This window comes from Sinocyclocheilus anshuiensis, unplaced genomic scaffold (assembly GCF_001515605.1).
Source record: "Sinocyclocheilus anshuiensis isolate Anshui unplaced genomic scaffold, SAMN03320099.WGS_v1.1 scaffold1310, whole genome shotgun sequence".
NCBI lineage: Eukaryota > Metazoa > Chordata > Actinopteri > Cypriniformes > Cyprinidae > Sinocyclocheilus > Sinocyclocheilus anshuiensis.
In genome coordinates, this window is record NW_015557121.1 from 172,722 (window position 1) to 185,263 (window position 12,542).

Genomic DNA, 12,542 nt, shown 5'->3' on the forward strand with positions numbered 1-12,542 from the left:
ATGAATGCGGCTAAAGTAAACAGTCTCTCTGAGAGCGGCTCGGAAGAGAGGGGTGGGGCCAGCAGAGCTCATTAACATTTAAAGGAAAATGCTACAAAAACGGCTTGATCTGAAAAGAGAAAATGTGTTTTTTACACTACCATTGAAATTTTTTTTAGCCAAACTATGTTACAGACTTTTCATTAAGACCCCAAAGAATCATATCAACTTGTGGAAAATGGGCATCCTATGACCCCTTTAATACGTTGTTGCCTGTAGGCCTGTCGCGATAATTACTATATATGACCACAAAACCAGTCATAAGGGTCAATTTTTTTAAATTGAGAGTTATACATCATCTGAAAGCTGAATAAATACACTTTCCATTGATGTATGGTATGATATTGTTATGATAGGACAATATTTGGCCGAGATACAACTATTTGAAAATCTGGAATCTGAGGGTGCAAAAAAATCTAAATATTGAGAAAATCGCCTTTAAAGTTGTCCAAATGAAGTCCTTAGCAAAGCATATTACTAATCAAACATTAAGTTTTGATATATTTACAGTAGGAAATTTACAAAATATCTTTATGGAACATGATCTTTACTTAATACCCTAATGATTTTTGGCATAAAAGAACAATTTTGACCCATACAATGTATTTTTGGCTATTGCTACAAATATACCTGTGCTACTTAAGACTGGTTTTGTGGTCCAGGGTCACATATAAGGTAATGGTTAAAAAAAAATAAAATAAAAATACAAAAGACATTCCTAGAAGGTTAGGAACTGGCTCCCCAAACAACCAAATGGGACTATGTGCTAATATTAGGGAGCATTCAGTGTTACTCTCATTCCTTCTTCAGTTACCACCAACGACTGCCTTAAGGCTCTCGGGATCCGGGACGCCACATGCGTGGTGCATTATGGGTTCCCCAGCTCCCCCAAGCTCTTTGGCAGCCGTCTGTTCTGCCTGTCAGAGAATTTCAGAAACCTTCCAGAAATGGTACTTGCTTTGGTTTATCTTGTTCTGTGCATTTTTCTGAATATTTCTATTATGTGTTCTATATAAGAGAGTGTGATGTAAGCTTTGCTTCGTAACGTCCCGCACAGGATCATGCCGAGAGCTCCTCTCCTGCAGCTCAGTCGGTGTTGCTGCTGTCGGAGCTGAACGCCCGTCACGTGTGTGGCGTCCTGCGGTACCTGAGGAGAAGCGGCGCTCTTCTGCCCCCTGAGCTGCTACAGTTTGCTCTGGGTGTCCAGCAGGCCAAAGAGGAGCAGAAGACAGACAGACCCCTCTGCTCCTCGCTCAAGAGCTTCGGCTTCTGCAGGTCTCTGCTTCATTGTAGTAATTCCGCCAGGTGTTAATAGTGTTAAATGCAAGTAGTTATTTGTAAAGAAGTAATACATTTGTGAACACATGCTACTAACTTGAAAATGTATTCTCACTCTCAACAGAGACAGCACAGTTTGTCCGGATAGACACATGATCAACAAATCCCTGGATCATCCAAAGCACCCTGACTCTGGGACTGTCATGGTTAGTTAAAAGAATTTAGAAATCATAAAGCCAAAAACCATATATTTTACAAGATGTGGAAAACATCTGGAATTCAGTCATTAAAAAGGAATCTGTTGTAAAATGTGGAATTTCAAGGAATTAGGCAAATTTTGGCTTAATACAGTATATCAAAAGTAGGGCTGTACAACTTGCTTTTTAACCACAAAAATGGTTATTTAAATATGAGGTCACCATTAAATGGGAATGTTCTGCATGTGTGAATGAATGAGTGATGCAGTTTCGTCTTCTACACATGCTCAATCCTCTCCTATTGAGCACTTTATTTGACAAAAATACAGGTAAGGGAATTAAAAAGTAAAGGGGAAAAAATAAAAGGTTACTTTCTAGTTACCATTTTATGCCACAGAATAGCTTTTCAGAATTTGTTATTGCGTGTTTTGAGATCTTGTCATATTTTTTTATTTTAATAGCACTAAGTATGAATTCTGGACCTTTTGATTGTCACAGTTTGCCTTCTACTAGCAGTTGACTGTAACTGTTTCTTTCGACTTTGAAAAGGTTTTGCCGCTGTGCATAAAGTCAGCGAATGTGTACTCTGGCCGCATCATGAGCCAGAAAGACGATGGTTATGAGACTCTCGCTGTTCAAATGAACGCACACTACGTTATTGAGAGACGCTGTGCTGTGGAAGTGCTGAAGGGAGAATTATATGCCGTTCAAGAGGAGAATATCTATAACCGGTAATCTCTCAAACGCCCTCTAGTGGGACACTTTATGTACACATCATTATGGAAACCTTTTATTTATGTTTTACATGCAGTACCTTTCAAATGTTTGGATTTTTTTTTTTTTTTTTGGAAAAGAACATAATTGCTTGTATTCAGCAATTATGCATTAAATTAAACAAAAGTGATCAGAAAGATGATGTTACAAAAGATTTCTATTTCTAATAAGTGCTGCAAAGAATGATGAAAAGATTATCAGATTTCCACAAAAATATTAAGCAGCACAACTGTTTTCAACATTGATAATAAGAAATGTTTCTTGAGCAGCAAATGAGCATATTAGAATGATTTCTGAAGGATCATGTGACACTGAAGACTGTTATAATGCGTTGTATCGCAGGATGAAATTATATTTTAAAATATATTAAAATAGTAAACAGTTACTTTAAAAATATTTCACATTATTACTGTATTAAAATGCAGCCTTGGTGAGCAAAACACACTTCTTTCAAAAACATTAAAAGTTTACCGAACGGTTATGTATGTAAATGAATGGATTACATGTCAATTGAAAATTCAAGTTCATGGGAAATAATTGTTTGATTGTATATTGATTCTAGGGTGTGTGTGATTGAAGTGCCGGAAAAAGGAGAGCAGCTGTTCAGCAGCGTCACTGCCTGCTTCATAGATGAGGGCCGCACACAGGAAGTGAAATCACACCAGCTACTCCAACTTCCTCCTCAGTTTCAGGATTTGCCAGGCCAGGCTGTGGAGATCATCCTGTGCAGAGCGCAGCCCGTCGATGGGGAGGTGGACTGGAACCCGAAGGTCTCAATAGTCCTACTGAAAGAAAACATTTCTTCAGTTTGTACATAAACGGCTGTTTTAGAAAAGCAAAATGTTTATTTCAGGTGACCAGAGCCATCAGTCAGAAGATCAAAGGGAAGCTGCATCAGGCCAGGGTTGTGATGAGTGTGGGAAATACTGTCTGGGTTGATCCTATGGTAGGCGTTTAAGATGTTTGCATCACAGGCGTTACAAGGTTTTGCTGGTCCAGTCTGAAGACATTCTAACGCTCTTTTCTGCATTTGTTTTTCTCGCGCAGGTGCGCATGACACGTGTTCCTGGTCTGAAGACCTACATTAATGAGTATAATGTCCATGCTGAGATCTTGGCCTCTGGGTTTGGTGTCAATAATCCTCAGCACTTGGACCTGCTGAAGAGAGTTTTCCAGGGAGATGAGAACGCAAACACACTCCAGCACTTGACAGATGACAGGTTTATTACTATTGTTCAGATCAGTTCACAATAGAAAGGAATAGAAATACACATTTTGTCAAGAAAATCAAACCTATTATTAGGTACATTATGAATTTTTTCATAGTTATTATTTTTCATGATGAAATATGGAGGTCACATTTCACAATAGAAAGAAATAGAAATATATTTCCCTTTCGAAACGGTCTCCTACATTGCTTTGTATCACACTTGGGAGGGAAACTCTTCTTCTGAATAGTGAAGCTGGGTTTGTTAACGTTTGTGCAGCAAACTGCCTATATAAGTCATCGCTGAATGCCATTTCATCAGAATCTTTCTCCTTCAGCGCGAAGATCATCTCCTCGCTGGACTACGAAGAGCGAAGAAGCCTGCTACTCGCCGAAGAAGAGCCCCAGCAGAGGAAGGACGCTCTCCCACTCAGTGCTTCTCCCCTGTGGCCATCTGGCGAAAATCCAAAGCTAATTTCTCCTTCTAATTAAGCAAATTTTGTCAATGTTGGCTTTAAAATGACACGCCACAGATGTGCCACGTGCAGGGCACCCCTGCATGAGTCAGACGAGCACAGTGAGTGCGTCGCTTGCCTGGGCCGTGCTCACGCTGAGGCAGCACTCACAGAGACGGCCTGCTCTCATCGCGAGAGCATGAGTCTCGCCTTGCTACGCTCGCGGATCGCTTTCTTCAGTGAAGGCGATCCTGCCCCTCGCACTCTCCCATTTCTCTCCTCCCAGGAGCCTCGGAGGAAGAAACAGCAGAGTCAAAAAGCTGAACAGACGGGCTCGAGCAAGCTCATGCCGGCACATGGCCCGCATGCCTTGCCTTCCCCGCAGCGACATGATTCCCCAGTGCTCTTCTCCCAAGAGGATCAGCGCCCCTCGTCTGGAGTGAGCTGTATGGTCATCTTTAGAGGATCTGAAGAGAATGCTGCCATGTCACTGGCGGCCTCTGATGCAGATTGCTCTGTGGAGCGCCCTGACTCCCTTCCGCCCCAAAAATCTGGTGGTGTATGGCCCAGTGTGGATAGTGAGCTCATCCGCATTCTCACAAAGGCCGTTGAAGAGCTCGGCTTGGAGTGGTCGGCCCCAGAAGAGCCCGCCTGCAGCCACCTGGATGAACGCCTCCCGCCAAGGCACCACCAAAGAGCCCCCCGTCAGAGACCCGCATCATTCTTTCCAGGAGTTCATGCCGAACTCAAGTCGTGGTGCGCCCCCTACTCGGCCCGCATCCACTCTTCTGCCTCCGCAGCACTCACCTCCATTGATGGCGCAGAGCAAAGGGGCTACGAGAAGCTCCCTCCTCTTGAAGAGGCCTTCGCTGCACACCTCTGCCCGGCCACAGCTGGAAAATCTGCCAAGGCTGTTCATCCGTCCAAGCCCTGCAGAACCACCTCAGCCCTAGCAGGTAGGGCCTACTCTGCAGCGGGACAGGCGGGCTCCACGCTTCACACTATGGCGGCCCTCCAGGTTTTCCAGATCAAACTCCTCCAAGCCATGGGTGAGTCCGGCCCAGATCCAGTGACTTTCAGGGAGCTGCGCAGCGCAACTGACCTGGCCCTGTGTGCCACAAAGACCACAGCCCAGGCGATCGGTAGGTCAATGGCCAGTTTGGTGGTGCTTGAGCGCCACCTCTGGTTAAACCTGACAGAGATCAAGAACGCAGACAGGACTGCCTTCCTCGACTCCCCAGTCTCTGTGACCGGGCTGTTTGGACCCACTGTTGATGGTTTCGTGGAACGCTTCACTGCAGCTCAGAAGTCGTCGCAAGCCATGCACCACTTCTCGACTAAGCGCTCCAGCTCAGCGGCTGTTTCAAGTCGCCACAAGGCTCTGTCAACTCAACAGCCTGTGAAGTCTGCTCTGTTGCCTGCTCAGCCTCAGTCCAAGCCCGAACCTGAGCATTGACATTGGGACCTGAGCCGCAGAAGTCGTATTGATCTGTCTGGAGAGAAGGCTTAGTCCCGCCGAGGCCGGACTTCCCTCGAAGTCTCACATTTGCCTTCCAGTCCTTCATTCAGCTCTGGGTGTTGGAGGCTTTGTTCATTGTGTCAATGACTGTGGGCCCAACCTACTCACTTTGCATGTGCCCAAGCACCAACTACCACTGGGATAGCGGACCCACTGGCTATAAAGAGCACTTCTCCTCTTCGATACATTGGCGATGGTCAGTTCCCTGCCTCTGTGTAGCAACCTGCCATCTGAAAAACTTCCTCCCCTTCCCACCCAGCTGGAGACTTGGGAAGCCATCCTGGGCACGTCAAGTTGGGTTCTACAGACTAGAACGAGGCTCCCTTCTTCAGGGGTGTGGTCCAAAATTCATTTCAGGACAACGATGCTCACGTTCTCCGTTCCGAAGTGCAGTGTCTTCTGGTGAAAGGAGCCGTCGAAACAGTCCCGCCAGAGAACAGTGAGGAAGGGTTTTACAGCAATTATTTCCTCGTCCCAAAGAAAGATGGTGGGCTCAGGCCCCTGAGATCCATTCAGGATGCTGACTTTGAAACAGATCTGTGTGTAGTTTTGCCCAGAGGACTAGTTCATATCAGTGGATTTTAAAGATCCTTACATTCATATCCAAATACCCCCTCAACACAGACCCTTCTTGAGATTCACGTTCGAGGGGGTGGCTTACCAAACTTCAGTATTAGTATTCATATTAGTATTAGCATTCGGAAGAGAATGGAGTTCTCCCCTAAGCGTGATTCAACGCAATGCTCATTCCTGTTATCTCAGGAAACCAATATTGCATTTGAAACCGGAGCAATTTTGTGTCAAGAAAACCAAACAATAACAAAATTGATAACAAACAATAACAAAAAAAACATTATTTTTTTGTTTGACAGGTTTGAGAGCCCTTCGTCATCCTCACAGCAGAGAGTTGAGGTTACAGAAGACGTTCTGACCAGTAGGATGAAGGATTTAGTCAGCAGTCATAATGCCATGGACTTCAGCCAGACTCCCATCAGCCCCCAGAACAACAGTGCTGTCCAGTGCAATGGAGACCTGAAGGACAGTGATGATGATGATGATGATGATGATGATGATGATGAAGATGATTCTTCAGAGGGAAGCATGAATACCATGAGGTTAGTATATATTTAACTGATGTATTCAAAAAAAATCATCTGAATGTATTTTAGAATGTCTTGTTTAATGAAATTTCTTATAGTACTATTATGATTGAGTCTACAGCTTAAAGACATGCCACGCTACTCAAATCGTTTTCCATCAAATTGCTATATTTGTCTCAGATTGTTATGTACAAACTGACTGACTTCAAGCTGCATGATACATAAAGTATAGATGCTTTTCACTATAAGTTCATCTTTTTGTAGTTTTATGGTTCCCTTTCATGGGAACTTCGAACTGCGTCCTCTAGGGGTCGCTATGGGGAACGCCTCGTCGTGACCCGTCGGCGCCTATTTATACTTTAGTCGCACCGGTAGTGACGTCATGGCTGTCGCCGGCCAACGAGTTGGTGTTTTTTCAATGTATGCTTCAGACACGGGTCACGACGAGGCGTTCCCCATAGCGACCCCTAGAGGACGCAGTGTCTCGTTCCCTACTCAGGGAACCATGGTTACACAAGTAACCTGAGACGTTTTCACTACATACAGCAAATATCTTTCATCCACCTATCTTTCCATTTGCACTGTTGCATTATTTATTTTGTTTTTTCAAATTGAAAGTCTTCAAAGCCACTTTGTTCAAATTTTGGCAACGTTTTATTTATTTTTGCAGGCATAAAGGTCCATTGTCTATAATCAATAGTGTAGAGATCTTTGAAGCAAAGCTCACACAGAAGTCACTTGCCAGTCAAGCAGCTTTCTGTTGGTTTCGAATGTGGCAAACCCTTGTAACCAAATTGAATCCATTGCGAGGTATGCGTGGGGAAATCTTTTGTACTGACACGAAATTCACAATTACGGATTCCTATTGAAATGGCTGGATTTCGTCTGCAGAAATTCGCCAAACTACAGTAAATGTGATCGTACTTTAAAGGAACAGTTCACCCCAAAATGAAAATGCACTCAACCTCAGGCCATCCAAGATTGTAGACGAGTTTGTTTCTTCATCAGATTTAGAGAAGTGTAACATTACTTCTCTGCAGTGAATGGGTGATTTATTTAAAACAACCAGTTATTTGTTTGTCATCAGGCTACATTGGTTTTTATCATCAAAATCGTACTGTTCCAGTATTTTTTATTTTAGTATTTTAAACCTGTTCTGAATAAGAACTGACTCTTCTCTGGTTTGTAATAACTGACTTTCTCATTGTTTTTTTTTTCTTTTTAGCCCTGATCTGAATGGATTCTCATCTCCGAAGCAGACCAGACCTGCCAGCTCTGAAACAGGCATGTTTATTCACATGTAAGGAATAGTTTGAGGTCAACTAGTCTGTTTATTCCCATTTATAGTAACACTTGGTTTTTGCCCACATTGATTATGTAGACAAAGATGAACCACAGAATTTCCACAATCCAGCCCCGATCTCATTCCAGCCTACAAGGTGAGTTATAAATATTTTATTAAATATGTTCACAACATTCAGCCATACCATGTGTAAAGGTATTCTGATTATTGTTCATATCTGATAGTAATACCAAGTGTTTCCCGTGTAGTTTTCACCCACAGATCAAATGGTTCCAGAGGGGCGAGTTGGTCACGGTCTACATAAAGCTCATCAATCCAGTGATGCAGAAGTGTGATTTCTGCTCAGACACTGTCATTTACAGGTCACGTGATTATAAAGCATCTGTTTGTTCAGCCATTTATTAATGTTAACATTTCATGCTAGAAAAAGCACTTTTAAGGCCTGTATTTCCTTAATTTGACAGGACAGCAAACAACATGTGCATTGATGTATGGAGTCTTGCATGTATGTTTTATGGTAATTTTTCATTTATTTGAATCTCAGTGGGTACGTGAATGACCGGCATTACTATGCAAAGCTGGAGCTGTCCGGTGCCATCACCACGGAGCAGTGCTCATGGGAAATGAGATGCAATGAGCCGGTGATGAAGCTGAAGAAAAAGGAAAAGCGGGACTGGAGAACACTCCTCAAACACAAGGCACCATCTATATCTTAATAAAATGAGACATTTCATTAGCGCCGAGAACGTTTTGAATGCATTAATTGTGCTGTATTATGTCGTTCAAAAGTTTGGGATCAGTATAAAGTTGTATCTAGGCTGTATCTATTTGATCAAAAATACACAGGAAAAATTGTAATTTTGTGAAATATTGCAATTTAAAATAACAGTTTTCTATTTTAATATACTTTAAAATATATTTTAGTCCTGTGATGCAAAGCTGAATTTTCATCAGCCGTTACACCCGTCTTCAGTGTCACATGATCCTTCAGAAATCATTATATGCTGATTTATAATCAATGTTGGAAACAGTTGTGATGCTTAATATTTTTTGGGACCTGTGATACTTTTTTCAGGATTCTTTCATGAATAAAAAGTTACAAAGAACAGTAAAAAAATAGAAATTTTGTGTTACAATATACACTACTATTCAAAAGTTTGGGGTTAGAAAATGTTCTGCTTTCTATTTTTATTCAGCGAGGATGTTAAATTAATAAAAAAAATTCAACACCGAAAACTGGAGTAATGATGCTGAAAATTCAGCGCTGTGTCACAGAAATAAATTATATCTTAAATAGTGCTGTCAAACGCTTAATCGCATCCAAAATAAAAGTTTTTGTTTACATAATATATGTGTGTGTGTACTGTGTATATTTATTATGTATAATATAAATACACACATAGATGTATATATTTACGAAAAATGTTGTTTATATATTAAATATATTTATATATAAATAATATGAATATAAATGTATACATTTAAATATTTTCAAAATATAGTATGTGTATTTATATATACATAATAAATATACACAGTACACACACATATATTATGTAAACAAAAACTTTTATTTTGGATGCAATTAATCGTTTGACAGCACTAATCTTAAAGTATATTAATATAGGAAAACAATATTAGAAATTGCAATAATATTTCACAATTATGTTTTTTTTTTTCTATTTTGATCAAATAAATACAGCCTTGATGAGCATAAGAGACTTAATAAAAAAAAAAAAAAATCTTGCTGATCCCAAACTTTTGAACGGCATTGTAATTTGATTTATAATAAATGATTTTTTAAAACATTCTCTGGTTATTTCTGTTTCTCCACAGAGTCCATTTGTCAGCTATGAATTCGACTTCATTGATGAGACTCGTGTTTCTTCATTAAACGGTGAGGAATTAATAGATAACGGATTGATTTAGCCTTCCTGAGAAAAGTTTTGATTGGAGAGAGTAAAAGTGTCATTTTTCATTTTAAACCACAATTTCCTGAAGTAGTAACAATAAAATGATGCACTTTTGTGGGGATTTTAGTCTTATTTACCCCTCCCTGTACTTCCTGTTATGGTCTTCCTCATTTATTTCCTATGGTTGGTCAGTTTTGACCACAAACAGCCAAAGGTGTGACTTTTTATGTATGAACCACTCAGATTTAGAAAACAAGTAAATAATAAATCAGTCAAAAATAAAGAAATACATTGGAGAGTTACTGTGAAGGGCTAGATTTCATTTTAAATTGTTCTTTTAACAGAGCTCAAACTGCATGTTTTTCCTGTCATTTAAAAGCAGTGTGTAATCACATGACTGTTTTGGATCAGGGCACTGGTTCCTGGCTGAGGTGGGAGAGGAGGGCTGTTACGTCAGCTCTGAGAGCGCCAGCGACAGTGACTGAATAGAACGGATCGCAGTTGTTCTACAGGACATTAATGGAGCATATCCGACTCTACATCAGTTTTCAGTCAAATTTCATTGTCCAATTAACAATAATAAATTATTATTTTTCAGTATGTTGGTGTTATGAGTCCCACAACCGTGTCTTTTGAATGGCTTTCTTGAGTTATGCTAGTTTTGTTAATAAAATGTCGTTTTGTGAATGTCAACCTTGTTGTGAAGCGCTGATTGATTGCAGTGCATATGGTGTGCAGTGTTTTTGTTTGTGTTCTTTCATATGAATATTTAAGTTATTGTAGATTTGATAAATTGTTACTACACTTTGCCATGTTCTTTATGAAGCGATAAAGTGCTAAAGCAAACCGTTTCAGGGTTTGTGAACTTAATGTTGCGATGAGTTTCGCTTAAATTGAAATGCAATAAATGGTTCGAGCTATGAAAATCAATGTTTTCATTTTATTATTATTTCATTGTTAGTAGTAACTTAAATCATGGCACAGCTGGTCATGTGATCAACATTAAGGTATAAACCTTGAATAACAGACTGATGTTCAGACCCAAAGACCCATGAAGACTGGCAGGAGTGTCCCTAAATACATGTGGATGCCCACTGCTCAGCTGTCTTCATTATATAGAGCTGAAACACAAAATACACTGCTCTCAGTCCGAGAGAACGCCAGTGGGCGGGGCCTATGGTGCGTCAGCCTTTGTGACGTCATGGAATTTGGAATTGGCCGAGCAAAAAGAAGAGACCACGACAGGTGACGGAAGAGTCGCCAACAAGTAAGATTTTAAATGAAAGCAAACAGCAAATGGATACTTTAGTTGAACTACCGGTAAGTTTTAAGCAAAGTTCTAAGTAGTTGCCTCATAAGCTATGTAATTTTAAATTTTTTTTTAAGTGAATCCTTTGTCAATCACATTTACTTTTTAAACATATGGCTGTAACCAGGATTTGAGAAGGGTTGTTAAGAATTGTGCTATAATAACACCTGAAGATGCAACTCATATACACTACAGACAGACATGTAGATGTTTGTGAACAATGTTTTATTTAAGATGTTTTACAGTTGACAGAATCTTACAAAATGTTATTGTGTTAGTGTTATGCTACTGTTTTTGACGTTCTTACAATTTGTTACAGATAGTATCATTATGCTCATTGTATTTGTCTTACCAAATGTGGAACACTGCTAGATATCTATGGGCTTTTTTTTTTATTTTCACACCATGGACACAACAATCTAGGCAAACTTTCCTAATTATACATGCAGACACTGATAGGAATTGTTTTAAAACGCTAATTAGTCATATTAGCCACAATTCAGAGAACTTTCAATTTTATTCTTGAATATGAAAAATTGATATCGGTCCGGACCTCTGTGACCTCAAAGCTGGCTATGGCCATGCACACACACACACACACATATGTGTGTGTGCGTGTGTGTGACTCTGGACCACAAAACCAGTCATAACGGTCAATTTTTTTAAATTGAGATCATCCGAAAGCTGAATAAGCTTTCCATTGATCTAAGGTTTGTTAGGATAGGATAATATTTGGCTGAGATACAACTATTTGAAAATCTGGAATCTGAGGGTGCAAAAAAAATCTAAATATTGAGAAAATCTGCTTTAAAGTTGTCCAAATTAAGTTCTTAGCAATGCATATTACTAATCAAAAATTAAGTTTTGATATATTTACGGTAGGAAATTTACAAAATATCTTTATGGAACATGATCTTTACTTAATATCCTAATGATTTTTGGCATAAAAGAAAAATCTATCATTTTGACCCATGCAATGTATTTTTGGCTATTGCTACAAATATACCCTAGCGACTTAAGACTGCTTTTGTGCTCCAGGGTCACATACACACACACACACACACACACACACACACATATATATGTAATTTCAGTTAATGCTTTTTTGTTTATGCTAACAACCCTGATTACATTCACTATACTAACTATAGTTCTCCTAAAATGTCACAAACTAGCTCCAAAGGCTTTATTTACCAACACTTTGTTAGATCTGTGAAGATTGAGGCCAGAGATCCGAAAGCTTGTGTAAATGGGACAATACTTGTTTTCAGAATGTTATCTTTCTTAAATTAACTTCTGTCTTGTATTGTCTTATCTATATATTACTCTCTAGATGTCTGATGTTCTCTTTACTTTCTGTATTACTGTTTGATGTTATCCTCACATTTCTGATGTTTATTGTAAAGTGTCCTTGAGCTCTGGAAAGGCGCTATATAAATAAAACATTA

General features: G+C 39.9%; 1 protein-coding gene across 1 annotated transcript in view; it reads left to right on the top strand.

Annotated features, from left to right (window-relative positions):
• Positions 1-10,432, top strand: part of LOC107677829 (putative ATP-dependent RNA helicase TDRD12) — a 23,000-nt gene extending 12,568 nt beyond the window's left edge. Inside the window, exons 23-36 of the mRNA XM_016472865.1 lie at positions 850-989; positions 1,097-1,314; positions 1,442-1,523; positions 2,064-2,245; positions 2,851-3,058; positions 3,142-3,234; positions 3,336-3,508; positions 6,342-6,584; positions 7,795-7,853; positions 7,951-8,008; positions 8,121-8,234; positions 8,417-8,570; positions 9,709-9,769; positions 10,197-10,432. Of these exons, the coding sequence (XP_016328351.1) occupies positions 850-989; positions 1,097-1,314; positions 1,442-1,523; positions 2,064-2,245; positions 2,851-3,058; positions 3,142-3,234; positions 3,336-3,508; positions 6,342-6,584; positions 7,795-7,853; positions 7,951-8,008; positions 8,121-8,234; positions 8,417-8,570; positions 9,709-9,769; positions 10,197-10,270 (1,859 nt within the window). The 3' untranslated portion in view covers positions 10,271-10,432. The remainder of the gene's footprint in view (positions 1-849; positions 990-1,096; positions 1,315-1,441; positions 1,524-2,063; positions 2,246-2,850; positions 3,059-3,141; positions 3,235-3,335; positions 3,509-6,341; positions 6,585-7,794; positions 7,854-7,950; positions 8,009-8,120; positions 8,235-8,416; positions 8,571-9,708; positions 9,770-10,196) is intronic.
• Positions 10,433-12,542: the final 2,110 nt, after the last annotated feature.